Genomic DNA, 27991 nt, shown 5'->3' with positions numbered 1-27991 from the left:
TCCCAATTAAATCCCATATGCAAGCTTCAATCAACCTAGAATTTGATGGCCCTAGTTAGTCCCATGTTGCTCAATTCCTCCTTCATTTCACTTACTGATTTCGGTAAAAATATAAAACCAGGAAGGGCTAGTCTCCTTGTGCATAGAATTGATTCCCCCATCCGATGTTTGGCAAGCAAAAATGTCTCTGAGAGAAAATCAGCCAATTTTCAACCTAACATATGGGATTACGATTTTTTGCAGTCCTTAAATCATGAACATGGGGTGATGAATAATTCATCTTTATATAGACAACTTGATTTTTTTTGGACTTAAAATATCATTCTATAGCTATTACTCCCCATTCCCATTGTATGTATTTTATGGTACTCATACTTGATTTGATCTTTGTGTATATGTACATAGGATATAAGATATGAGGAAAGTTCTATGAAGCTACAAGAGGAAGTGAGGAAAATGATCATTGATGAAAATGTAGACATATGGACAACATTGGAGCTAATTGATGATGTTAAACGATTGGGTCTCAGCTACCATTTTGAAAAGGAAATAGCAAAAGTCCTTGATAGGTTTCTCTCTCTGGAAATATGCAATGTCCAAAGTACTCACACAAGCCTCCATGAAGCTGCTTTAAGCTTTAGGCTCCTCAGAGAATATGGTTATAAAGTCTCATCAGATATAATAGTTTAGTTATGATAAAAATGGATAAAATTGTAGACTTTTGATTTCACTTAATATAATAATGCAGAAATGTTTGAGAGGTTTATGGACCATAATGGTAATTTTAAGGCAAGTCTTAGCAAAGATGTTAAAGGAATATTGAGTCTATACGAGGCTTCATTTCTGGGTTATGAATTTCTGGGTTATGAAGGAGAAGACATCTTGGATAAGGCCAAAGTTTACTAGCTTCCATCTTAGGGTGCATAATGAAGATAGAGAGAGTATTCAATTTGAAAAAGTGAGCCATGCATTGGAGCTTCCCATGCATCATAGAATCCAAAGGATGGAAGCCCAATGGTATATTGATGCATATGGTAGAAGAAATGATGCAAATAAAGTGTTACTTGATGCGGCCAAACTAGATTTTAACATTGTGCAGTCAACACTGCAGAAGGATCTACAAGAAATGTCACAGTAAGTTTATATTTATACATAAAAATTTGGAAAATTATAAATCTAACAAAGTAGCAAATCTATATTATTCTTTATGGTGGGAGATATTCTCATGTCCGTACCTCATATTACTCATAACATTATAATTAAATTAATATATTAGAATCAGTCATAAAACTTACAATTTCTTACTTAATTAATATTTATGAATATAGCAAAAATGATTGAATAAAATTTAATTTGCCTATCCTGCCTTCTTCTAGTGAATAAAATTTAATCATTTACAAATTATATTTTCGAATTGTCACATCTCGTTAATTAAATTTTTAATCTGAAACTTCATAATCTTGATTTCCTAATATATACAGAGATAAGCAAAATTTACTCTTGTAAGACACACACAAAATAAGTATTTTTTTTAATAAATTGACTTTTAATAAAATAAATCAATGGTATATCTATTACATGCAATTATCTAGGGTATTATTTTCTTATGAGCGAATAAGATGTTAATAGATTCTCCAATCAATAATCACTCTCGAGCTTAGAACTATTATTCAAAAGACCATATTATTCAAATTCAACTTAAAATAGAATTTTCTATGTTTTAACCACAAAATAACATAGTGATAACTCTGAAATGTTTCATTGCCCAAAAATTGGAATGTAACACTAGTTTTGCCCAACATCTAAATGAATTGAAAGGGCACACATCTTTATATATTATAGGAGTACTCATACTTTTTTTTCATGCGACTTACTATATATGAAAAAAGAAAAAGATGTTTGTCCATATGTAAAAACTTATTATTTTATAATACAAATTATTATAAACATCGCAACTCACACGTGGTTCTTCCATATATGTTATTTTTGTCAACAATTTATTATTATAAAAGTGTTTATCATCTACATTTTCCCAATAAATTACAAACATGTTTAAATTACTGTTGCACGCTAATGAAGGTGGTGGAAGGGGACGGGACTAGCCTCAAATATAAGCTTTAGTCGGGACAGGTTAATGGAAACTTTCTATTGGACGGTTGGAATAGTCTTTGAACCTCAGTTTAGTCATGTTCGCAAAGGTTTAACTAAAGTGTGTTCCCTAATGACTATCATGGATGATATGTATGATGTTTATGGCACCTTGGATGAACTAGAGCTTTTTACTGCAGCCGTGGAAAGGTAATCTATTTGTTTATTTATTCCCTTATATTATTGTAGTGAGGTATTAGTCAATGTTAATTAGTGAGCTAACTAGATACAGATATTTCTTTCAGTTGGGATATAAAATCAATTCAACTTCTTCCACAATACATGAAGATATGCTTCCTATCTATTTACAACACCGTAAATGAAATCGCTTATGATACATTGAAAGACGAAGGAGAATATATCCTTCCGTACCTCACGAAAGCAGTATGTGATAATTGACACTAAAGTCACATTTGAAATTAGAATTTAGACTAAATTAATTATAAGAGTAATGTATTTAGTTCTACAATATAAAATATTCTTTGCTTTTTATCCATTTCCTTAGTTATATGTTCTTACTAAACTAAGTGTTCGTTTTCTTAATATAATTATAGTGGACAGATTATTTGAAAGCAATCCTACAAGAAGCTAAGTGGTCTAAGGACAAAAATTTACCAAAATTTGATGACTACCTCAAGAATGCGCAGGTGTCGGTGGCTGGTGTAATTATGTTGATTCATGTTTATTTCTTGCTAAATCACAACATCACTAAAGAGGCACTTGTTTCCTTGAAGAATTACCATGAACTATTGCATAGGCCATCCATTATTTTTCGCCTTTGCAATGATTTAAGTACTTCAAAGGTAATTTTACTATTGTAACTTACCTTAATCATCCATCATGTCATTTGTCATTACAAGATCGTTGTGCTTGATATGCTACTTAGACACTAACTAATTAGAAATATGTTGCAATAAATAAAAAAATTAGTAAAATTACATAAACCATTTATATATAAATAGTTATTAATTTATATACATATAATATATTTATTGTCCCCGCAATTGTGTATTTCACTTTTAATTAATTATAAGTATGATAAAATTTTGTATTTTATATTTAAATATCATTACTAAAAATAATAAAACATTTGAGTTTATCTTATTATTCAAATATTTGTTATTTGGTAAGGTTAATACATTTTGAAAATGTTTATAAGGAAGTAATTTAAGGAAGGAAGAACTTGTTGTTTGGCCCAACAAAAGTTGAATTTCAATTTCTCCATTAAGTTGTAAGAAATGATCATTATCATATTTAACAATGTAGAATATTTCAAAATTTATCTAGTCATAATTTCCTAGATAACGAGTGATACACATTACAAAGAAGTAAAAACATAATAAATGGTAAAAAAATCTCATTTTAGTTCGTTACAAAATGTATCTATAATTTTAAGGAGATGTTGCTTAAATACATAAAAAAGAAGTATAATTTCATAATCAAATTCTATATGCAAATTTATAAATAATCAATTTATTCTAACTAATGTATAATTTAGTAAGAGTAAATTACACTAACAACTCTTGAAGTTTAATTTAAAATTACATTCATCACCTTTTTTAAAAGATTATAGTCATCTCCCTTGTAGAGTTAGGTAGTGAGTATAGCCCGTGTATTAAGGGTGATTTATGTAGATACAAAAAGTGAGAGATGATTTATGTAATTTACTAAAATTCAATAGTGTCAAAGTAATTTAAATAATAAAATTAGAAACACAAATTAAATTTGAGAGTTGAATAATTGACTAATTACTTGATCATATATTTGAATCTTGCAGAGTGAATTAGAAAGAGGTGAAGAAGCAAAGTCGATTTTATGCTACATGTCTGAAAATGGTGTTAGTTATGAGGATGCTTATAAACATATCCATAGTTTGCTCGACGAAAATTGGAAAAGGTTGAACAAAGATCGAGTCACATCTTCTCCTTTCCCAAAACATTTCGTGGAAATAGCAATCAACCTTGCTAGAATTTCTCGGTGCTTTTACCTTTATGGAGATGACTTTGGTGCCCCAGATAATGCAGCAAAAAATAGAATTTGGTCCTTGATAATTGAACCCATTGCTACTAGGGAGACAAACGCATAAATGAAATGTGTTTTTTATATGGGACGTGCTTAATGTACTTTAACCAATTAAAATCTTAATATATAAATAAACTTTTGTACACAAGTTCTAATAAAGCAACAATTAAACACCAAATATTCAAAGATTATTATTTTTAAACAATTGAGTTGGTTATGTACGTATGTAAAAATTAATTAGGTTAAGGAAACATCATTTAAAATATAAATTTACTATCAAATGTATGCTCAATTGCACATGATTATCCCAACTTAGTCAAAAAAAAACTAGAGTTCAAGAGTTAATTTGGAAGCCCGACTGAATTTTAGCATTTTCAATCTTTAATTAGTTTTACCTTTCAAAATTTAACATTTCCAATCTCTATATTGTCAAGCTAAGATTTTTTCCTCCAATTTTTAACTTTATTGAATTATTTGAGATTTCCTACCAATGTCACCAACAATTCAACCTTCCATAAAATTGTGCATTTTGAAATATATAACAAGAGTTTAAGTGAGTCGTATTGGGGGTCACCAAAGATAGAAAAATGCTTCAAGCCTATAAAATGCTTACAAAAATATTTACATATTATAGATCATAGAGGTCCTCACCCCGGTAATGGAATTGGAACTCATGAGTCTGGTGGATCATGAGCTATTTCTAGGTGGACCAACTTTCGTCCATGATAAGACAAGACAACAACCAGAAAAGTAGACATAAAATTGAGCTCTAATATATCCAATACACTAAGTAAGATAACTCATACTTGATGAGGATATGTTGAGCATTCTATTTGTGAGTTAGTATGGTAAAGAGCTCTCATATTATCTAAAGGCATGAGTTAAATAACATATATGTGAGTTAGTATGGTAAAGAGCATTCTATTTGCTTAAGATTTTGAGTCAAGATTGTGGCATCAAGCTCATATGTTTTTCTATAAAAGAATACTTTAATTTATGGATGAAGATATATCATTGTTTGGAATACCCAATTCCAAAGAAGCCTTGATTTTGTCATGGATGTAAACCTTCACTCTCTCGAGTAATAAAGTTTTTCCCATTTAAAAGAATGTATGTTCATGCTTAGTCCATGCCACCTTATTTAAAGGGAACGTAAAATTTATTTATGAAAACTTAATCTTGTTATACGACATTGTTATATTACTCTCGTGTTCAACTTCCACCCAACCGTCACCCACCTCTAAATCTGCCACCACTCAACCATATCAGAGCTCGCACCCTCAACTACTATTCCACCAACCACCTATTCAACCCCCTCAAACCCGTCTTGTTCAACCACCAAGCTCACGACTCATGTATGATTATGTGTGTGCTTGGTCACATATGCCTATAATAAGAAGGATATTAAAATTTTCATTATAAAAATGAGGTGTTGGTTTTTACCATCGGGAACTAAAATGAACTCCCTAAAAAGTATGGGGTGTGATATCAATAGAGAATAGACTTGTCCTCATGGTCCAAAGAACTAGTAGAGTGGCTCATCATTGGGTTCCTTATTTCTAAAACTATAAGAATGTAAGAAGGGGTCCATTTTAAAAAATTAAAATTAAATTTTTTTATTGTATGTTTTATTTTAGAGTAAATTATACTCATACCCTGAGTTTTAGTGAAATTATATAAATCACCCTACATTTTTTTTTGTATTAATAAGGATATTATATCACCATATAGGCAATGAACTAATCCCTTTCAGAGTGCATGACTACCCCTTCCAACAAGTATCGCTATCAGGAATTGAACTTGTGACTTTTTGGTCATCCTGAGGGTCTAGTGAGGCCTTACACTACTAGATCAACACTTTGTTGGTTAACCTCTTCATTTTTACACCTACACATACTCCCTTGATTTATATTCATGTATTACACTTTGCATAAGATATAAGTGAAATCTTTTAAACAAAAACCTAAACAAAATGTGGAATATTGTGAAAACAAATACAAATAGTATATGAGTCAATACATCTTCATTATTTTTGGTTAGTTAAGTATAAGAGTGATTTAAATAATATCTCCTTAGAATTATTGATACATTTTGCAATGAAGCACAAATATTGATGAGACATTGACTCTTATACTATTTGATTTGTCTCGACAATATACCATATTTTGTTTAACTTAATTATACATATCACACATTTTTGTTTAAAAGATCACATTTATTTCTCGTATAGAGGTTGTTAGTGTAATGTATGTATATAAATAAATGGGTTTGTATAAGTACAAAAAATAAATGATGATTTATGCAATTTCACTAAAACTTCGGAGATAGCAGTATAATTTACTATTTGTTTTATTAATATTTTTATTTTTATAAATCATATAATAGTCTTAATACATTTCATAGTTTTACTTTAAGTTCCTTTAGTAAACATAAGATAATAGAGACAAGATGGTTAAAATTTCAAGACTCATAGAGATTTAAAATTCATAAATCAATACTTTGTTCAACCTATGGTATCAAGTTTTAGATAATCTCCACACAAAAAAAAATTAATCTAGTTGGTAAAACTCTAACACCTAAGGTTAAGAACTTGTCGCCACAATTTCCTCAATCCCTATGAAAAATTGTTCATTTTTTTTTATTAATTTAGGGTCAACACTTTTTTAACCTGCATAGAGCCTCAGATATGTGGCACCGGTCACAACACAATCCAATAAATGTGGTATAGTCTGGGGCAATATTTGAAAGCTACTTTTTAGAAAGCTATTTTTTATAAACCTAATTCAATTATTGTTAAAAGTTAAAGTAACTTTCAATAATTCGTTTACTAATTTTACCTTTTAGGTTTAAAAAAAATAGATTTATTAGTCATCTACAATTAAAAATTATATTTGTGATGTATTAATTACTTTTAACATTTATGTATCAATAATTTTTTATTTGATTGTTAGTTGAATATATAATATATTTCCATAATATATATGTCAATAATGAAAGAATGTTACAAACTTATTCAATTTAGTCGTATTTTTAGAAAAATTATGATATTGAACAATGTTGTGAAACTTAATCCAGACATTAAACCGGAAGAGGTCTTAAATTAGGTTTAACTGCTTTAAGCTATTAAACAGTCCATCTTTTTTTTTGTATAATTAATATTTATGTGTAATTATATTGAAATAACAATTTTCCCTCTTTTTTGGATCGGAGTAAAACCAAACAATAGAGTAGTGTTTTATTTTTTTAAAATTTTTAGTGAATTGTCCGGTTCACCTCTCGGAGTATTCCGGTTCAATCGAGTTTAATACAGTCGGATCGGAATTTTCTCTGGTTCAAAGCGGTCTAAACTAGAGTCATTTTCAAATCCGGTCAGTGGTTAAACCGATTGGACTGCCTAATCCATTCCGGTTATCACAACACTGATATTGATAACGGAAAAACAAGAAAAACGATGTATCTAATTCCATTTCTTTTTCAAATCAAAAACTTGTTTTTTTCTTTTTTAAATAAAAAAGTTGTTTACTAACAAAGCGTTGGTATAGTGGTATAAGATCCTTTTGATTCTCAAGGTCGAGAGTTTGATTCCTGAGAGCAACAATTGTTTGGGATACAACTACGAACCACGAAAAAGATCAATTCCTTATCCAAAAAAGTGAAAGAATACTCTTGATAATACCGGAAAAAATAAAAAAATTGTTTCATACATATAAAAATATACTGGGACATATTAGATAGTAGTTGATTGGGTTATTCACCTATGTTTATTTAGTTAAGCCGTAATTATCATTATTTTTCAAAAGACTTGAGTAGGTGTGTGTACCAAAAAAAGGACTTGAGTAGCTGCAACCTGCAAGATCATGTTTCTCACAATGTGCCTCACATAAATGCATACATAATATATAAAAAGAAGGAAGCATGAAAAAAGAAGTTATAATAATTATATACTTCTTGAGTTTTTAGCTGAAAAACGGGGAGTTACCGTAATTGTTTTAGAGTTAATCGTTGTTATCCAATCATACACCCTTATATAAAATGGTTTTTACATAAATTTTATTTGTATATATATTAGCATAAAGCTAAAACGACCAACATTATACATATATAATATATAATCTGCACGTGAGCGATCGACTTTGAGTAAAAAGACACTGCATTTTATTATTAGAGTACACACCAGCATATAATCCTTCCGCGATAGGAAGTAATAATAACTATCAACTATCATAATCGATATAATTAGTAAGATACTCGTGCATTCGTATGGGAGAATATTTTTTGCCGCATGATGAAGAGTATACATATTATATGTGTATTCACATGATTATACAGATGTTACTCGTACATTCCCATACTTAAAAACACACATGTATGCATTCGTATTGCTAAGAACACACATTCGCATAATTAAAAATATATATGTTACTTATACATTCACATTTTTAAGAAAACACATGTTACATGTGCATTCGTATAGTAAAACACACATGTTTCACATACATTCTTATTGTTAAGAACACATGTGTTACATATGTATTTGTCTATTCTAACACATAAGGAAAATAAATGACAATTTCAAATTTGAATTTTTTAATGAAAATATGAAATGAATTCTATATTTTTTTTAAATAAATATTTTAAAAGTTTTAGAAAAGGAAATGATTTTTGAATTTTGATGTTTTATATAATAAAAATAAGGAAAATAGATCATGATACTATATAGTTTTTTTTATTAAAAAATATTTAAAAGTTATATAAAAACTTCAATTTCAAATTTGATTTTTTTAATTATAATAGAGAAAAATTAAAACCTGAAGAATCTGAATTGTAGTATTAAAATTCAATGAAAAGATATCATAAAACTTTGGTGAAGTAAAAAGTACAGGAAATCTTAGAGTAATAGTAACCGTTAAATTGTATAGATAAATTAATACAAAATACATAAGGGAATGTAAATAGTTATATTAAGATTTTGTTACCAAAAGTGTGATCATAAGATTTATATGTTTGCTCATCCGCTCAACCAGTAAGATTAACATTAAATTATTAAAATATAAAATGTATAAAAATGGCAATATAATGTGAGAATGTACACAATAGTAGCATAGAACCTTTTTGGAGGAAAAAAGGTGTGGTGAAGGTGACATGTGGGATTACAATTTTTTGCAGTCCTTAAAGCATGATTATGTGGTGAACAATTCATCTTTATATAGATAAATTGATTTTAACTTAAAAGATCATTTTCTACCTATTACTCCTCATTCCCATTTTATGAATTATATTGTACTCATGCTTAATTTGATATTCGTGTATATGTACATAAGATATGAGGACAGTTCCACTAAGCTACAAGAGTAAGTGAGGAGAATGATCATTGATGAAAATGTAGTTATAAGGACAACATTGGAGCTAATTGATGATGTGAAATGATTGAGCCTCAACTACCATTTTGAAAAGGGGATAGCAAAAGTCATTGAGAGGTTTCCCTCTTTGGAAAGATGTAATGTCCAAAGTACTCACACAAGCCTCCATGAAGCTGTTTTAAGCTTTAGGCTCCTCGGAGAATATGGTTATGAAGTTTCAACATGTATAATAGTTTAGTTATGATTAAAAAAAATGGGTAAAGTAATAGACTTTTGATTTCATTTAATGTAATAATGCATAAATGTTTGAGAGGTTCATGGACCATAATGGTAATTTTAAGGTAAGCCTTGGCAAAGATGTTAAAGGAATATCGAGTCTATATGAGGCTTCATTTATGGGTTATGAAGGAGAAGAGATCATGGATAAGGCCAAGGATTTTACTAGCTTTCATCTGAGGGTGTATGATGAAGATAGAGAGAGTATTCAATTTGAAAAGTGAGTCATGCATTGTAGCTTCCCATGCATCATAGAATACAAAGGATGGAAGCCCAGTGGTATATTATTGATACATATGGTAGAAGAAATGATGCAAATAGTGTATTACTTGATGCGGCCAAACTAGATGATAAAGATTAAAATTTCTGCAATGAACAGAAATGAATATAAGGAAAATAACCTAAAGAGATTTCTGGAAATTCATCATATATTCCTGGGAGCAGCTGTTGCTATAACTAAATAGGAATAGTAACATTAGGGTTAACACTGTTGGGCTACTGGGTCTCAGGCCCATAGTCTAACCACAATTAAATAACATAAAAGAAATTACAACTTTTAAATAAAACTTTTAATAAAATTCTTTCATCCACTAGGGTTGTTGTTTCACCCTGTTGGATCTTGAGTTTGAGCTGCATCTTGTCCTCAAGGTCCATTGTTGAACCGGTTTTGTTTTTTGGTTAGGTCTGCCAAGCCAGCTGGAAAGTGAAGAGTTTTCTGAAGTGCAGTTGGGAAGTGCATTTGGACCATTGATGGGTGCGTTGATTGAGGCACTTGGGACAACCTTTCTCCTGCTTCAACACTGACAGCTAGGTAGTGGGTGGGATAATTAGTGCATTTTGAAATTTGAATGGATGGGGCATTAATTGTGCTGTGTGGGAGTGGCAATTTCTCACTGCTCAAGGAATCTTTCAATGAAGACAAATCTTAGTTCCAATGAGATCCCACAGTGGCGAATGAACCTCTTGATCCAAGGGCCCAATTTGTATGGTTACATCAACTAGTTCAGGCACGTGGGTTCTTGTATGCATTAAGTTATTAGAGAAATCATTTCCCTCATTCATAACACTTTTCCCTTGTACTTTCTCTCTAGGCATGTCTCATCTCCCTATCTTTCATCTTTTGGTGCTAAGAGAGAAGGAAAATGAATCGAACACATTGCGGTGTTTAGTTCCTTGTTCTCACTTAAGACTGTTGACACCATGGAACCCTCCACAGTCAGTGGCTGAACCGTGTGAGACATCGGCTTCGAGTGTGGGAACTCCTAAAACTCCCTTGGTAGCTCAAAACCATGTTGAAGGGGATTTCCATAGAACTTTTTCAGCAATGAGACATGAAATACGGGATGTACTCGTGCCGTTTCTGGAAGAGATAGAACATACGCAAATGGCCCAACACATCAAAGAATCTGGAATGGGTCGTAGTAGCGTCTAATCAGCTTGTGAGAGAGGCATCTTGCTATAGAATGTTGCCGATATGGTTGGAGCTTCAAAAAAATTCAATTATCGGGGAAAAAGGTAATATTTTGTCTTCCTAAGTCCGCATGAGCCTTCATCCTTTGTTGTGCATGTCTGAGATGTGTTTTTAAAGTGGTTAACATATGTGTTCTTGATAATAGGGTCTTGTTGACTTGCTCATTATGTGAAGATATAGATAAATAGTCATGGATGGTGGGTGGTTCACGCCCATAAAGTACTTCAAATGGGGAGACTTGAGTGGATGAATGATGACTGATATTGTACCATTATTCAGCCAAAGCTAAATGAGTGTACCACTTGGATGGTTGAGACTCGGTGAAGCATCAGAGGTAAGTCTATAAACATATGTTCAATACCTCCGTCTGGCCATCAGACTGGGGATGATATGTCGTGTTATAGCCCAAACGAGTACCCCAAGAGCTTGAAAAGTTCTTTCCAGAAGGTACTCAAATTTTTTTATCTCTGTCCAACACTATAGACTTTGGTATGCCATGTAACCGACAAATTTCTGTTAGGAACCGACGAGCTAATGTCTCAGCCGAGAATCTGATTAGTAAGGCCACAAAGTGTGCATACTTAGTTAATCGGTCAACAATCACCTAAATCACATTGTGTCCATTTGTGTGTGGTTGTTGAGTAGGGTGACGTATGTAGGATTGTTGGGTATTAAAAAAGGAGGAATTGGGGTGTTATATGTTGTATAAGGTGGTAGTTGGGATGGTATAGGAAAAGGGGGTGGAGTAGCATTTTTGCCAGTAGGAGATTGTTGATTAGGGTTTATGAGATGAGAAGAACTGGGAATGTTGGGTGGATCTGGTGGTTGGGGAGGTAAAAACGAAATTCCAGCTAACTTATCCGTAATAATACGTAAAGCAACAGTAATTACCTCATGTCTTGCATCTTGTTGGTCTTTGTGCTCTTGCAATTTATCAGCAAAAATCTACATCAAGGTCTTATCAATTTATTTGTTGGCAACTTTGGGAGGCATAATACAAGAATGGAAGCACTAATTAATAATGATTAAAATTTGTGCAGTGAACAGAAGAGAAAATAAGGAAAATAACCTAAAGAGATTTCTAGAAATTCATCATATATTCCTGGCAGCAGCTGTTGCTATAACTAAATAGAAATAGTAGCATTAGGGTTAACATTGTTGGGCTACTGGGTCTCAGGCCCATAGTCTAACCATAATTAAATAACATAAAAGAAATTACAACTTTTAAATAAAACTTTTAGTAAAATTCCTTCATCCACTTGGGTTGTTACTTCACCTTGTTGGGCCTTGAGTTTGGGTTTCCATCACTAGATTTCCTGCTGAAGAAAGCTAATGGGTGACCATCTTGAGATAAGACTGCTCCAATCGCCACCACTAATGCATCTATTTCAACAACAAAGGACCTAGAGAAATTAGGCAATTGTAGCACATGAGTAGTTATCATTTTCTATTTAAGTTGTGTAAAGGCTTGTTGAGCCTCTATATTTCATGTAAACTGCTTGACTCTAACTAAATCAGTGAGAGGAGCGGCGAGAGTTGCATAATGCTTGACAAATTTGCGGTAGAATCCCGTCAGGTACAAGAAACCTCTGAGGGTTGTGAGGGATCCCGGCTATGGCCACACTGTCATGGCTTGAATTTTCTCGGGATTCGGTTGGACTCCCCCCGCAGAAATAATGTGTCCCAAATAAGCAACTGAATCAACTCCAAAGTAAACTTATATAATTTTGCATAAAATTGGTTAGAAACCAATAGGTCCAGGATAGTTTACAAATTCATTTCATGATCATCCAAGCAAGAACTATAAATAAAAATATCATCGAAAAACACCAAAACAAAACGTCAAAGATAAGGTCTCAAACGATCACTCATTGTTGCTTGGAATGTGGTATGTGCCTTTGTCAGCCCAAACGACATTACTAAAAACTCGTAATGGCCATCAAAAGTTCGAAAGGCCATCTTATGGGTATCATCTGGTTGCACACGAATTTAGTGATACCCAAATCGCAAATCAACCTTAGAGAAAATAGTTGCGCCCCCAAGTTCATCCAATAGTTCAACAATTGTAGGGATTGGAAACCTATCATGTATTGTGATTGTGTTAAGAGCCTGATAGTCAACACAGAAACGCCAAGTCTCATCCTTCTTCTTGACAAAGAGAACAGGGATGAGAAGGGACTTGTGCTAGGGTTTATAATTCCTTCTTGGAGCATGTTTTGAATCATATATGTCATTTCTTCTTTTTGGGAGTGTGGGTATTTGCATGGTTTAATGGATATTGGGCTAGAGTTAGGTATGAGAGAGATATGGTTGTCATGAGGTCGTGTGGGAGGTAGGCTTTGTGGAGTCTTAAATACTTTGCTGTATTTGGTGAGAATAGGTTGTAGTTTGGGATGTGTTGGAGGGTTTTGGTCAATAGATTGGCTTTATGTTTGTGGTTGGTTTAGAAGAGTAACAGTGTGTAGGGATGCAACTGCATCCATGTGGAGTAGTCTAGAAAGTTGATGGAATGTGGATGGGGTTAAGGAAGTAGTAGAGTCTCCTTGCAAAGTAATAGAATTGTCTCCCACAGAAAATGTCATAGATAGTACCAAAAAATTAGAAGTAACAGGTCTGAGTGTTTGTAGTCATTCTATGCCCAAAACCACATATGCACCTTTAATATGAAGTAAGTAAAAAGGAATATAAAACAATTGATTCTGTAGTGTGATGGGTGCGTCATGACACAACCCTGAACAAAAAAAGTGTGCCCCATTACCGACCATAACTGGAAATTTCGGTGTTGGTGAAATAGGCAGATGCAAATGTTGTGCTAGATGGGGTTGAATGACATTGTGGGAACTGCCAATGTCTACCAATACTGTCACCATGTGGCCCGCAATACTACCTTGAAATCTCAAGGTTCTCGGTGATGGGGGTCCTTCTAGGGCTTGTTCAGATAGTTGAAAGTGAATAAGTTCCTCAGAAGTGTTAGGAACCTCCTGCTCCTCACTAGAAGGAAAAGCAGCCAGTGTGGTATCATCCTCATAAACCAAGTCTTCAGTCAAAAAAATCATAAATGTCTTAGGTTGGCACTTGCGGTCGACAATGAATTTTTCATCACAGTTGTAACAAAGACCCTGAGCTCGCCGCTCTTGCATTTGAGCGGTTGTGAGACGGCGAATAGGAAGGTTGGCTTGGGTAGTTTGGTAAGTGGTGTTTGGGTTGGGTGGGTTTTGTACCTCGTTAGGCATAGTTGGGTGTGGTGTATAAGTAAAGTGAGGGTTTCTTTGGTAAACTAGCTTAGAATCCTTGAGGTTGGATTCTACAAGTTTAGTTGGACCAGGTGTGTTATCAATATGATAAGGCCTTAAAATTGCTAATTCACGACGTATTTCAGGAATAAGGCCAGAAATAAAACAATTAAGGATTACCTCTAGTGACAGGCCCCAAATTCTGTTACATAATTTTTTGAACCTGTGTTGATAGTCTGCCATTGTGGTGGTCTGGCGGAGCTTAAACAACTATGTTTGGTGATTCTCATAGCATGAATGACCGAAACGGGCCTCTAAGGACCGTGTGAAACTATCCTAGTTAGGTATCGAAGAGTTGTGAAAAGCTCATTTAAATCAACTGAGAGCTTCTCCTTTCATGTAGAAAGAGATGATATGCAATCTTGGATCTGAGGGAACTTGGTATAGTTGGAAGAACTACTCAGCTTGGAAAAGCCAATCTAAGGGTTTAGAACCGTCAAACAGGTTTAGTTGCAGTTTAGGGGGTCTATGTGGTTAGGGTTTGTGTGTGGTGGTTGAGTAGGGGGGTGTATGTAGGATTGTTGGGTATTAAAAAAAGGAGGAACTGAGGTGTTATAGGTTGTATAAGGTGGTATTTGAGATGGTATAGGAAAATGGGGCGGAGTAGCATTTTGGCCAGTAGGAAATTGTGGGTTAGGGTTTGTGAGATGAGAAGAATTGGGAAGGTTGGGTGGATCTGGTGGTTGTGGAGGTAAAAACGAAATTCTAGCTAACCTATCCGTAATAGTACGTAAAACATCAGTAATTACCTCATGTCTTGCATCTTGTTGGCCTTTGTGTTCTTGCAATTTATTAGCAAAAATTTGCATCAATGTCTCATCAATGTCTTTGCTGACAACTTTGGGAGGCATAGTACAGGAATGAAAGCACCAACTGATAAGGATTAAAATTTGTGCAGTGAACAGAAGAGAATTACAACTTTTAATAAAAGTCTTTCATCCACTTGGGTTGTTGTTTCACCCTGTTGGGCCTTGAATTTGGGTTTCCATCACTAGATTTCAACATTGTGAAAGGATCTCCAAGAAATGTCAAAAATTTGGAAAATTATATTTATACACAGTAAGTCTATATTATTCTTTATGATGAGAGATATTCTCATGTTTGTACCTCATATTAATCATAACATTATAATTAAATTAAATATTATAATGAGTCATAAGACTTACAATTTCATTACTTAATCAAATATTTAAAACCATATATACATCTTTATACTATTAATGGAGAAATATTACATTCATTTTGTATTAGTTGGTGATCCTTATTTACTGAATTTCTGTGGTGTTTCTTATCTGTCTTGTCCTGAATAATATGAATTGAAAAAATGACCGCAACTTAATAATATGAATTGAAAAAAAAAATGAACTTGTCAAATTTGTTGTCATCCCTCATTGAAGATGGCCCATGATGAGGCCATAACCATCTAATAATTTTCACAAAAGTCAATAGACGAAGTCGTGGTGGCGAATAAGGTAGATGGTAAATGATAGTGGTGGTGTACAACATTATTGTGGAGATGAGGTTCTAAAGCTTTGGTCACAAAGATGATATTAAGATATTGAAGAAGGGAATGAGAAGAGAATAACTCACCCCTTTCTTTTCCATTTTTTCAAAAAGAAACAATAATTAAATTTGTTGGTAGATATCATTCCTTCATTTGTTGTCTCCAAATTAAAGATAAGATGTTGGTTATATCTTCCTTTAAATTTTTGTCCATGAGAAAAGTTACAAAAGCGTGCTACTTGCGGGTGAACATTAACATCAGTATTGTAGCCTCAGTTATGATCCGCAAACATGACTATATGTGTCCGGTGAATAATTGATTGAGCAAGTTTTTGATTACCACAAATAATTGTGGAATTATTAAAAGTCTGGCCATGGGTAGGCGCAACTGCACCAGACCCACGATAATAAAGGTCCATTTTAATATGTTTTATTTAATTAGTATGTTTATTTTTATAAATCATATAATAATTAACTTAATTTAAATTTATTTAGTAAACCTATGATAATAGAGATATGATAATTAAAATTTAAAGACTTATCTAAATTTGAAATTCATAAATTGATACTTTTGTTCAACCTCTGGTGTTAGGTTTTAGATAATCTCCACAAAAATTGTTGATAAAAATTATTTTAATAAATTTAGGGCCCATGCACAGAGCAGTCACAACACAAGCCAATAAATGTGGACTATATTTGTTGTCCCACAAATTCTATCACTGCATGTACCATAAACTATAATTGGTCAGAAAAATAATTAATTATTAATGTTTACATTTAGATATATTTTCTTAACCAATCATAGACTAGTGATATAGATATTGACACAACTTATGAGACAATAGATGTGCTCCCATAATTGTGATATTTTCTACTTGAGTTATGTTGGAGCTTTTTTTGTTCTAAGCAAAAATTGTAGGAACTTTATAACTTAAAAAACATGATAGTGTTTGAAAACTACATTTTGGAAAACTACTTTTTAGAAAGCTAATTGAAGTATTGTTTAAAATGTTAAAGTAACTTTTAATAATTCATTCACTAATTTTACCCATCAATTTTTTTAAAATTGATTAGTTACCCACAATTAAAAAACCATATTTGTGATGTATAAATTATTTTAATATTAGATTTTTTGTAATATATAAAATATTTTAACAATAGATTTTTTCTGATGTACAAATTATATTTGTATTGGATTATTAGCTTAACAAATAACTTTTTCAATAATATATCTTTTTAATAGTGTATATATCTATCCTATATCTATAGTATATAAAGAAAAAACACGGTGTAATCATTATTATAGTATATTTTTCCTTTTCTATTTTGTTATTAATCCTTTTTAATTTCTAAAAAAATATATAATTACCTTAATTTGAAAATTAGAATAAAGACAAAGAAATATAATATAAACTGCACTAAATAAAAATTATAATATAAATTACATTTAATGCAAAAAATATATTCTGATTTAACAAAATAAAATATATAAAACTTAAATATTTAACACCAGAAAGTAAAAATGTGGGCCAGCAGATACGAAATGTTTATGGCCAGTGTTAATAATGGAAGAATACTATAAAGTTATGGAATTAATCCAATTTTTAGAAAAATAATAATATTTATAACGGAAAAACAAGAAAAGCATGCACTGTATTTAATTCAGTTTCTTTTTCAAATAAAAAAGTTGTTTCATAGATATAGAGATAGAGTTAGGGATGGCAATAAACCCGTACTCGTGGGTACCCGCAGGTAAAACTCGTACGGGCACGAGTACGGGTCACAAATGGATACCCGCAGGTATTACAAACGGGTTTTTAAAAAATACCAGTAGTACATACAGGCGGGTATGAGTATTATGGTACTCGTGCCTGCGGGTACCCGTTATTTATATAATTAATATATTATATTTAATTAAAATAAAAAGTACATTATTCTAACATTCATTACACTATGTATATTTTTCATTTTACTTTGTTTATATATTTTATTGAGTTCGATGGTGAAACACCCTACAATATTATTACATGTGTAGAAATACACATGTTTTACAAAGAAAATATATACTTTTTGTTAAGGAAATGAGAACAAAAAATCGCACAAATAGAAAACACCAAAAAATTTAGAATTTTTGCCAAATATTCAATCAAAATGTACAAAAATAATTAAGTTTCATATCATTTGAAACATAATATAATATAGGAAAATTAAAAATTCATTTATAATATAGGAAACCAGCGGGTACTCGTTGTACCCGCGGGTACCTAAAAATACCCGCAAATACTCGCATACGGGTACCCATACGAGTACAGACGGATATGAGTAATGTTCTCCTATTATAAAACGGGTAGCGGGTAGTTACTACCCTTATCCACTTGTACCCATTGCCATCCCTAAATAGAGTGATACATATTAGATAGTAGTTGATTAGGTTATTCACCTATATTCATTTAGTTAAGTAGTAATTATCATTATTTTTCACTTGTTGAGTTAGAGTAATTGTTAATAGTTGTTATCCAATCATACACCCTTCACACATAACTTTTCTATATAAAATGGTTTTTACATAAAATTTATTTATATATATGTGCATAAAGCTAAAACGACTAACATTATACACATATAATATATATTCTGGAGCACATTTTGTATCTCAAATTTTATATTATTCTATGTATCATTTATTCTTATTTGTCAAAAATATAAAGTTAATATATATTTAATTCATGTTTATTTTTTGACTAATGTAAAACAAGAAATACATAAACACGTTGGCAATCGAATTTAGGTAAAAATGGGTGTTCATCTGCTTTATTATAATGAGTATCACTTTAAGTATTATGAGATTGTTATTGGTTGAAAAATATATTTAAGTGAAAAATTAATTTTTAGGTATTTTTCTAATCAATCATAACATATGATGTATGGAGTGATATAAATTATGAGACTCGATTAAAAATACACTACTTCTTATTAATAAAGTACGTACCAGCTAGCATATCAATCCTTTCCCCATGAAGCAATAACTATCAACTATCATCACTAGCACATTTTTAAATTACTTATTAGACATAATAATGTAATAGTTCAATCAATTAATCATATATTGATCTAGTAGTCTAAGCTCTTCTTTGGTATGCAAGAATTAGTGGGGAAAGAAGTTGTGAAGAGAGAAAGAAGAGAGTTAGTATTTTTCTCTCATTTGGTTTAGATGTGAAATAGGGAAGAAAGAATAAAACTTCTGGGACCCATGCCCAAAATTAATCTCTCCATAGATGCAAAGAAAGTAGAATGAAGAAGAGAAATGATGGAGAATGTCAAAAATATCCTTCACTTATTTTGTTTTATTATACAAACTACTACCTACTATGATTTAATGAACAAATGTTGTGACAATTGCATGAACAAATTTTAATATTTAACATTATAATATTTAATTTAAAGTAAATTTATTATTTTGAGAAAACATTTTATCATTTATTTACATTATAATCTTAATTATTCAATTAGGAATAAACATTTTTTTATACTTTATTTATTGTATGGATATTTTTGTTATTCAAAGATTAATTTTTAGTGCATAAAAGACATGTAATCTTCATTTGTCAATAGTAGTTTATAGTGTATAAAATATAAAAAAAAATATAATATCTTTGCACTTGTAAAGATTTATACATATTCAATATATCATATATCATTTATTTGTATTTTTTAATAATCAATAATGATTAAACATGAATGATAAATGATACAATGAATCCATTTTTTTGAACAAAATTAAAACATGGACTATTAAATATCCCAAAGATAGAAAAATGCTTCAAGGCTATATAACGCTTACATAAATATTTACATATTATGGATCATAGAGGTCCTCACCCACATAATGGAATTCGAACTCATGGGTGTGGTGGATCATGAGCTAATTCCTTAATAGGTGGACCAATTTTCTTTGATGATAAGACAAGACAACAATCATAAAATAGATATAGAATTGAGCTCCAATGTATTCAATACATGAAGGGGGATAACTCACACTCGATAAGAATATGTTGAGCATTCTACTTGTGAGTTAGTATGGTAAAGAATTCTCATGTTGTCTAGAGGTATGAATTTAATAACATATGTGTGGATGAACTCACATATCGAATTGCTTAAGATTTTGAATCAAGATTGTGATATCAAACTCGCTTATATATTTCTCTACGAAAGAATACTTTAATTCATGGATGAAGATATTTCATTATTTTAACTACCCAATTCCAAAGAGGCCTAGATTTTCTCATGGATGTAAACCTTCACTCTGGATTAATAAAGTTTTTCCCATTTAATATATATATATATATATATATATATATATATATATTATTCTCATTAAATTTAGGTTGAGTTTGATGGATGCCAAGAGTTTCGGTTAGGTTACTATCTCTCTAACCATTCAAATGTGAGATACACATATGCTATCCCACATTTTGTGTCACTTCATGTCCAATGGACATGTGATTGGTCATAAAAATATATATATATATATATATATGTTCATGCTTAGTCCATGCCACCTTATTTAAAGGGAATGTAAGATTTATTTATGAAAATTCAATCTTGTTATACGACATTGTTATATTATTACTCTCTTCTTCAACTTCCACCCAACCGTCACCGACCTCTAAATCTGCCACCACTCCACCATATCAGAGCTGGCACCCTCAACTACTATTCCACAAACCACCTATTCGGCCCCCTCAAACCCGTCTTGTTCAATCCAAAAAAACTCAAATTTTAGTTTTACACAATATACTCATCTAATGAATGAACTTAGATTTGGTTCTACTTTTAGGTGGTTAGGTTGTGGCATCTTATGGTGTAGCAAAATTAGTATGTATTGTGGTGGCAGTACTAATGGAGCAGATCGACTTAGTATATTCATTCTCGCAATTAATAATGTGTGTGCCGAGAATGGGTGACTGGATTGCATGATTTAGAGAATACATATAACCTATCTTTTTACATTTAACGGTAGGTGAAATAACGTATGGTAAACTTACATTCACACTTAAAATTACATAAATCACTCATTCATTTTTTTTGTACTACTAAGGATATCTCTTCTCCTTATTGACAATGAACTAATCATTTTGAAGTGTGTGACTGCCCCTTCCAACAAATATCACTCTCAAGAATCGAACTCATGACCTTTTGGTCATCCTAGAGATCTAACGGAGCCTTATACTACTAGACCAATGCATTGTTGGTTAACTCTTCATTTTTACACCTACACAAACTCTCATAATCTATATTCATGCATTACACTCTGCATAAGAGATAAATGTAATTTTTTAAACAAAAAATGTGATAAGTGTAATTAACTTAAATAAATGTGGAATATTGTGAAGACAAATCCAAATAGTATATGAGTCAATACCTCTTCATTAATTTTGGTTCGTTACAGTATAGTATAAGAGTGATTTAAACAATATCTCCTTAGAATTATTGATATATTTTGTAATGAACAAAAATATTCAAGAGACATTAACTCTTATACTATTTGGACTTCTCTCGACAATAAACCATATTTTGTTTAACTTAATTATACTCATCACTCAATATTGTTGAAGAGATCACATTTATTTCTCATATAGGGGTTGTTAGTGTAATGTATATATACATAGAGGGGTTTGTATAATTATAAAAAAATAAAGGGTGATTTGTGTAATTTCACTAAAACTAAGGAGATGTCAATATAACTTACTCTTTATTTTATTAATATTTTTATTTTTAAAATCATATAATAGTCTTAATACATTTCATAATTTTACTTTAAGTTTATTTAGTAAATACATGATAATAGAGATAAGTTGTTTAAAATTTGATCCAAATTTGAAATTCATAAGTGAATACTTTGTTCAATCTTTAGTGTTAAGTTTTAGATAGTCTCCACAAAATTAATCTAGTTGGTAAAACTCAAACACAATTTTTAGTTGTTTGAAATTAAGTTTTACGTTAAGAACTTATAGCCACAATTTCTTCAATCCCGGTGAAAAATTGTTCATAACTTTTTTTTATTAATTAGGGCCGACACTTTTTTACCTCCATAGAGCCTCGGATATGTCAGGACCGGCCCTGATCACAACACAATGTTTGAAAGTTATTTTTTAGAAAGTTATTTTTCATAAACCTAATTGAATTATTATTTAAAAAATTAAAATAATTTTCAATAATTTACTTACTAATTATGATATATTAGTTATTTTTAACATTAAATTTTTTGTGATGTATAAAGTATTTTTTATTTGATTGTTAGCTGAATATATAATATATTTCCATAATATATATTTTAATATGTATATGTCAATAATGGAACAATATTATAAACTTATTCAACTTAATCGAATTTTTAGAAAAATAATAATACTGATAACGGAAAAGCAAGAAAGACAATGTTTTTAATTCCGTTTCCTTTTCAAATAAAAAGTTGTTTCATACATATAGAAATCTAGTCGGACATATTAGATAGTAGTTGATTGGGTTATTCACCTATGTTCATTTAGTTAAGCCGTAATTATCATTATTTTCAAAGACTTGAGTAGTTGTGTTTACCAAAAAAAAGGACTTGAGTAGCTTCAACCTGCAAGATCATGTTTCTCACAATGTGCCTCACATTAATACATACATAATATATAAAAAGATGGAAATATGAAAAAGAAGTTATAATAATTATGATTGAAATTCCTCTTCATTAATGGAAATGAAAGTTCTATGAAAAAAATATAAAAGAAAAGTAATATACGTTGACATTTATATCTTTTTTTATTTAAAATGATATTACACTTTTATTCTTAAAATACAAAGTAAAAAGTCATTTTTGAAAAGTCTCTAATTATGTACTTCTTGAGTTTTTAGCTGAAAAACAGGGAGTGACCGTATTTGTTTTAGAGTTAATCGTTGTTATCCAATCATACACCCTTCAAACATAACTTCTATATAAAATGGTTTTTACATAAATTTTATTTTATATATATAAAAGGCTTATATAAGCATAAAACTAAAACGACCAACATTATTCATATATAATATATAATCTGCACGTGAGCGATCGACTTTGAGTAAAAAGACACTGCATTTTATTATTAGAGTACACACCAGCATATCAATCCTTCCCCCACCGGGAGTGATAACTATCAACTATCATCACCAATATAATACCATTGTATAATTAGAAAAAGAAAAAAAATCTTCTGTCACTGGCACAATTTTAAAATAATTATTACACATAATAATGTATTATTTCAAACAATTTAAAATTACATTAAGATAAGTTCAATAAAAAGTCAAAATATAACACTTAATAATAATAATAATATTTATGAGTGGCATACTCTACCTAGTAGAAAAGCCTATGAGCTAAGTGGATATTTTGGATTAACTCACATATTTTTCATTTCATATTCAGCCAATAACTACAGATAGTCCCATAGACAGCCCAACTTGTGTCCAAAATATTAAAGTGTGTAATATCTAAATATTGTTGGTGCAAAGATTTATACTCATTTAATATATCATCTATTATTTATGTGTGTTACTTTTTTTATATAGTCAATAATATTTAAATTAGAATAGTGGGTGATTCAATAACGGTGTATTAATTTCATATATGGTTAATGCATACATATTTTTCTCAATATAAAATAGCAATAAAATTAAAACGGGGACTGTTAAATATCTCATTTTACACGGACTTTAATATATTGATGTATGTGTACCCAAAAAATATTGATGATGAACTATAAATATGATCCCACCCCAATTAACATTCCACGTGCAAGCTTCATTCAACATATGATCTGATGGCCCTGGTTAGTCCCATGTTGCTTAATTCCTCCTTCATTTCACTTATTAGTTTAGGCAAAAATATAAAACCAGGAGGGTCTAGTCTACTAGTGCATAGAACTGATTCCCCCCTCCGATGCTTGGCAAGCACAAATGTTTCTCAGAGAAAATCAGCCAATTATCAATCTAATATCTGGGATTACAATTTTTTGCAGTCCTTAAAGCATGATTATGCGGTGAGCAATTCATCTTTATATAGATTAATTGATTTTTAACTTGAAAGATCATTTTCTAGCTATTATGATACTCATGCTTGATTTGATATTTGTGTATATGTACATAGGATATAAGATATGAGGACAATTCCATGAAGCTACAAGAGGAAGTGAGGAGAATGATCAATGATGAAAATGTAGATATATGGACAACATTAGAGCTAATTGATGATGTTAAACGATTGGGTCTTAGCTATCATTTTGAAAAAGATATAGTAAAAGTCCTTGATAGCTTTCTATCTCTGGAAAGATGCAATGTCCAAAGTACCCACATAAACCTCCATGAAGTTGCTTTAAGCTTTAGGCTCCTCAGAGAATATGGTTATGAAGTCTCAGCAGGTATAATAGTTTACTTATGATAAAAAATGGGTAAAATAATAGAGTTTTGATTTCATTTAATGTAATAATGCAGATATGTTTGAGAGATTCATGGACCATAATGGCAATTATAAGGTAAGCCTTGGCAAAGATATTAAAGGAATGTTGAGTCTATATGAGGCTTCATTTCTAGGTTATGAAGGAGAAGAGATTATGGATAAGGCCAAGGATTTTACTAGCTTCCATCTTAGGGTACATAATGAAGATAAAGAGAGTATTCATTTTGAAAAAGTGAGCCATGCATTGGAGCTCCCCATGCATCATAGAATCCAAAGGATGGAAGCCCAGTGGTATATTGATGCATATGGTAGAAGAAAGGATGCAAATAGAGTGTTACTTGATGCTGCCAAACTAGATTTCAATATTGTCCAGTCAACATTGCAGAAGGACATCCAAGAATTGTCACAGTAAGTTTATACTTTTATACACAAAATTTTGGGATTCATATATCTAACAAAATAAGAAGTCCATATTATTCTTTGTGAAGGGAGATTATTCTCATGTCTATACATCATAGTACTTATCACATTATAATTAATTTAAGAGGTTATAATGAATCATAAAACTTACAATTCCATTACTCATTATATATTTAGAAATATAGCAAAAATGATTGACCTAAAAATAGACTAAGAAATGTGTGTGAGGTTAGACATTTGATTCCATGAGTGGTTACTATAGGAGGTGATTTATCTAATTAGTATTTCCAACTCCACAATAAAAATATATTCAATTTATGCCACATCTAATTAATTATTTTTTAATAGAATTACCTAATTTTGATTTTCTACTATATATAGATATACATAGGAGTAAGATTTAATATTGTGAGACACAGAAATAAATAAATATTTTAAATAAATTAGTTTTTAATAAAATAAATCAAATGTATATTTAATTCATGCAATTATCTTAGATACAGTTTTGTTATAGGCGGCGAAATGATAATATTTTCTCTGATCCGTAATCGACTTTCGAGCTCAAAAATCTTATTCAAAAAACCATATTATTCAAATTGGACTTAAAATAGAGTTTTTTATATTTTAAGGACAAAAAATATAGCAACTAGTCTAAAACGGTGTATAACCGAAATTTACAACACTAATTTTGCCAAATAAGCCCAACATCTAAATGAGTTGAAAGCATTGTTATTAATATTATACCGGTCATTAAACCAGTTAAGGTACTGATATAGTGGTATAGCGTTTTAACCGGTGGTTCATTAATTAAACCGCACACCAGTAAAATTAGATATACATATATAATATATTAACATTAATGTTGAAAAATCAATAAAAAACCAATATTTTTTTATTTTTATTAAAACTTAATTTTAAATAAAAATCAACATGTACAATTCAATTGAAAATTGATCGGTATGACCGGTTTTGGCTAGTTTTAACCGATATAATTGTATAGTCGATATAATTATTGTACCGTATTGATATTGGGACAGATTTATTGGTTGAACCGGCCGGCACGAACCAGTTTTTATAACAGTGGTTGAAGGGAACTCGCCTTTATATATATATATATATATATATATATATATATATATATATATATATATATATATATATATATATATATATATATATATATATATATATATATATATATATATATATATATATATATATATATATATATATATATATATATATATATATATATATATATATATATATATAGGAGTATCAATATTTTTTTCATGGGACTTATATATAAAAAAGAAAAAAATGTTTGTCCATAATTAAAAATACAATTTTCATATATAAAGACTTATTATTTTATAAAATAAATTATTATAAACATCATAACTCACAAGTGGTTCTTCCATATATGTTATTTTTTTCAACCATTTATTACTATATATAGAAGTTTTTATTCATCTACATTTTCCTAATATACGACAAAGAGGGTTAAATTATTCTTGCATACTAATGAAGGTGGTGGAAGGAGATGGGACTAGTCCCAAAGATAAGCTTTAGCAGGGACAGGTTAATGGAGTGTTTCTTTTGGACGGTTGGAATGGTCTTTGAACCTCAGTTCAGTCATGTTCGTAAAGGTTTAACTAAAGTGACTTCCCTAATAACTATAATTGATGATGTATATGATGTTTATGGCACCTTGGATGAACTAGAGCTTTTTAGTGCAGCTGTGGAAAGGTAACTTATTTGTTTAATTATTTATTCTCTTAAACTGTTATACTCTTATCACACTATATAGAATTGAAGTGAGCTAACTAAATAAAGGTGTTTCTTTCAGTTGGAATATTAAATCAATTCAACTTCTTCCAGATTACATGAAGATATGCTTCCTAGCTCTTTACAACACTATAAACGAATTAGCTTATGATACATTGAAAGACAAAGGACAATTTATCCTCCCATACCTCACAAAAGCAGTATGTGAAAATTGATATCAAACTCTCTCTTTTAATTAGATCAAATTTAGAGTAATGTATTTAGTTATACAATATAAATTATTTTTTATTATTATATGTGAACACTAAACTAAGCTTCTGTTTTAAATACAATTATAGTGGTCAGATATGTTGAGAGCATTCCTACAAGAAGCTAAGTGGTGTCGGGACAAAAATTTACCAAAATTTAATGACTACCTCAACAATGCGTGGGTGTCAGTATCTGGTGGAGTTATACTCATTCATGCCTATTTCTTGCTAAATCATGACATCACTGAAGAGGCACTTGTTTCCTTGGAGAATTACCATAATCTACTGCGTAGGCCATCCATTATTTTTCGCCTTTGCAATGATTTGGGTACTTCAATGGTAATTTTACTAATCTAACTTACCTTAATCTTGCAAATAGATATATGTTATTCCAAAATGTTGTCTCCTTTCACAATTAGATTGTGGGATATTATTATTTAAAAAATCATTTGCTAAGTTATTTCACAAGCTGATCTCTATTCTAATCTTACATCATACCATTTATCATTACATTATCTTGATTGATATGCTACTAACTAATTCGAAATACATTGTACCCAAAAAATAATAAAATTAGGAATACTGATTAAATTCCAGAGTTGGGCAATTGAGTAATTACTTATCATATATTTTAATATTGCAGAGTGAATTACAAAGAGGTGAAGTAGCAAACTCGATTGTATGCTACATGTGTGAAAATGATGTTAGTTATGATGGTGCTTATAAACATATCCACAATTTGCTTGATGAAAATTGGAAAAAGTTGAACAAAGATCGAGTCACATATTCTCCATTTCCAAAACCTTTCGTGGAAATAGTAATCAACCTTGCTAGAATGTCTCGATGCACATACCTTTATGGAGATGGCCATGGTGCCCCAGATAATGCAGCAAAGAATAGAATTTGGTCCTTGATAATTGAACCCATTGCTGTCAGGGAGACAAACATGAAACATGTACATTGATGAAAATGTGATTTTAATA

General features: G+C 30.7%; 1 protein-coding gene, 1 long non-coding RNA gene and 1 pseudogene across 3 annotated transcripts; 2 read left to right on the top strand and 1 right to left on the bottom strand.

Annotated features, from left to right (window-relative positions):
- LOC109355201 lies at positions 1-4285 on the top strand (annotated as a pseudogene).
- On the bottom strand, positions 2149-26879 carry LOC109355204. Its single transcript, XR_002108636.1, has 2 exons — positions 26765-26879; positions 2149-2322 (listed from the first exon to the last, which is right to left on the bottom strand). It is a non-coding gene; the product is annotated as an uncharacterized LOC109355204 (long non-coding RNA).
- Positions 23903-27991, top strand: LOC109355202 (tricyclene synthase EBOS, chloroplastic-like). 2 transcript variants are annotated; one of them, XM_019598212.1, is made up of 7 exons: positions 23903-24136; positions 24244-24514; positions 24588-24960; positions 26503-26721; positions 26822-26960; positions 27099-27347; positions 27652-27991. In XM_019598212.1, exons 1-7 carry the CDS (start codon positions 23918-23920, stop codon positions 27970-27972), a joined length of 1791 nt encoding a protein of 596 aa, XP_019453757.1. In that variant the 5' UTR covers positions 23903-23917; the 3' UTR covers positions 27973-27991. The 2 variants fall into 2 exon arrangements, with proteins under 2 accessions (XP_019453757.1, XP_019453759.1); XM_019598214.1 differs by lacking the exon at positions 27099-27347.

This window comes from Lupinus angustifolius, chromosome LG08, assembly GCF_001865875.1.
Source record: "Lupinus angustifolius cultivar Tanjil chromosome LG08, LupAngTanjil_v1.0, whole genome shotgun sequence".
Classification (NCBI taxonomy): domain Eukaryota; kingdom Viridiplantae; phylum Streptophyta; class Magnoliopsida; order Fabales; family Fabaceae; genus Lupinus; species Lupinus angustifolius.
This window is presented reverse-complemented; position numbering and strand designations above follow the sequence as displayed.

Bases quoted from the DNA above. Each gene is read 5' to 3' on its own strand.
- LOC109355202 (XM_019598212.1), top strand. From the start codon at position 23,918: ATGGCCCTGGTTAGTCCCATGTTGCTTAATTCCTCCTTCATTTCACTT. The intron at 24,137-24,243 runs GTGAGCAATTCA...ATATGTACATAG, and splicing joins CCTTAAAGCATGATTATGCG to GATATAAGATATGAGGACAA. The intron at 24,515-24,587 runs GTATAATAGTTT...GTAATAATGCAG, and splicing joins TGGTTATGAAGTCTCAGCAG to ATATGTTTGAGAGATTCATG.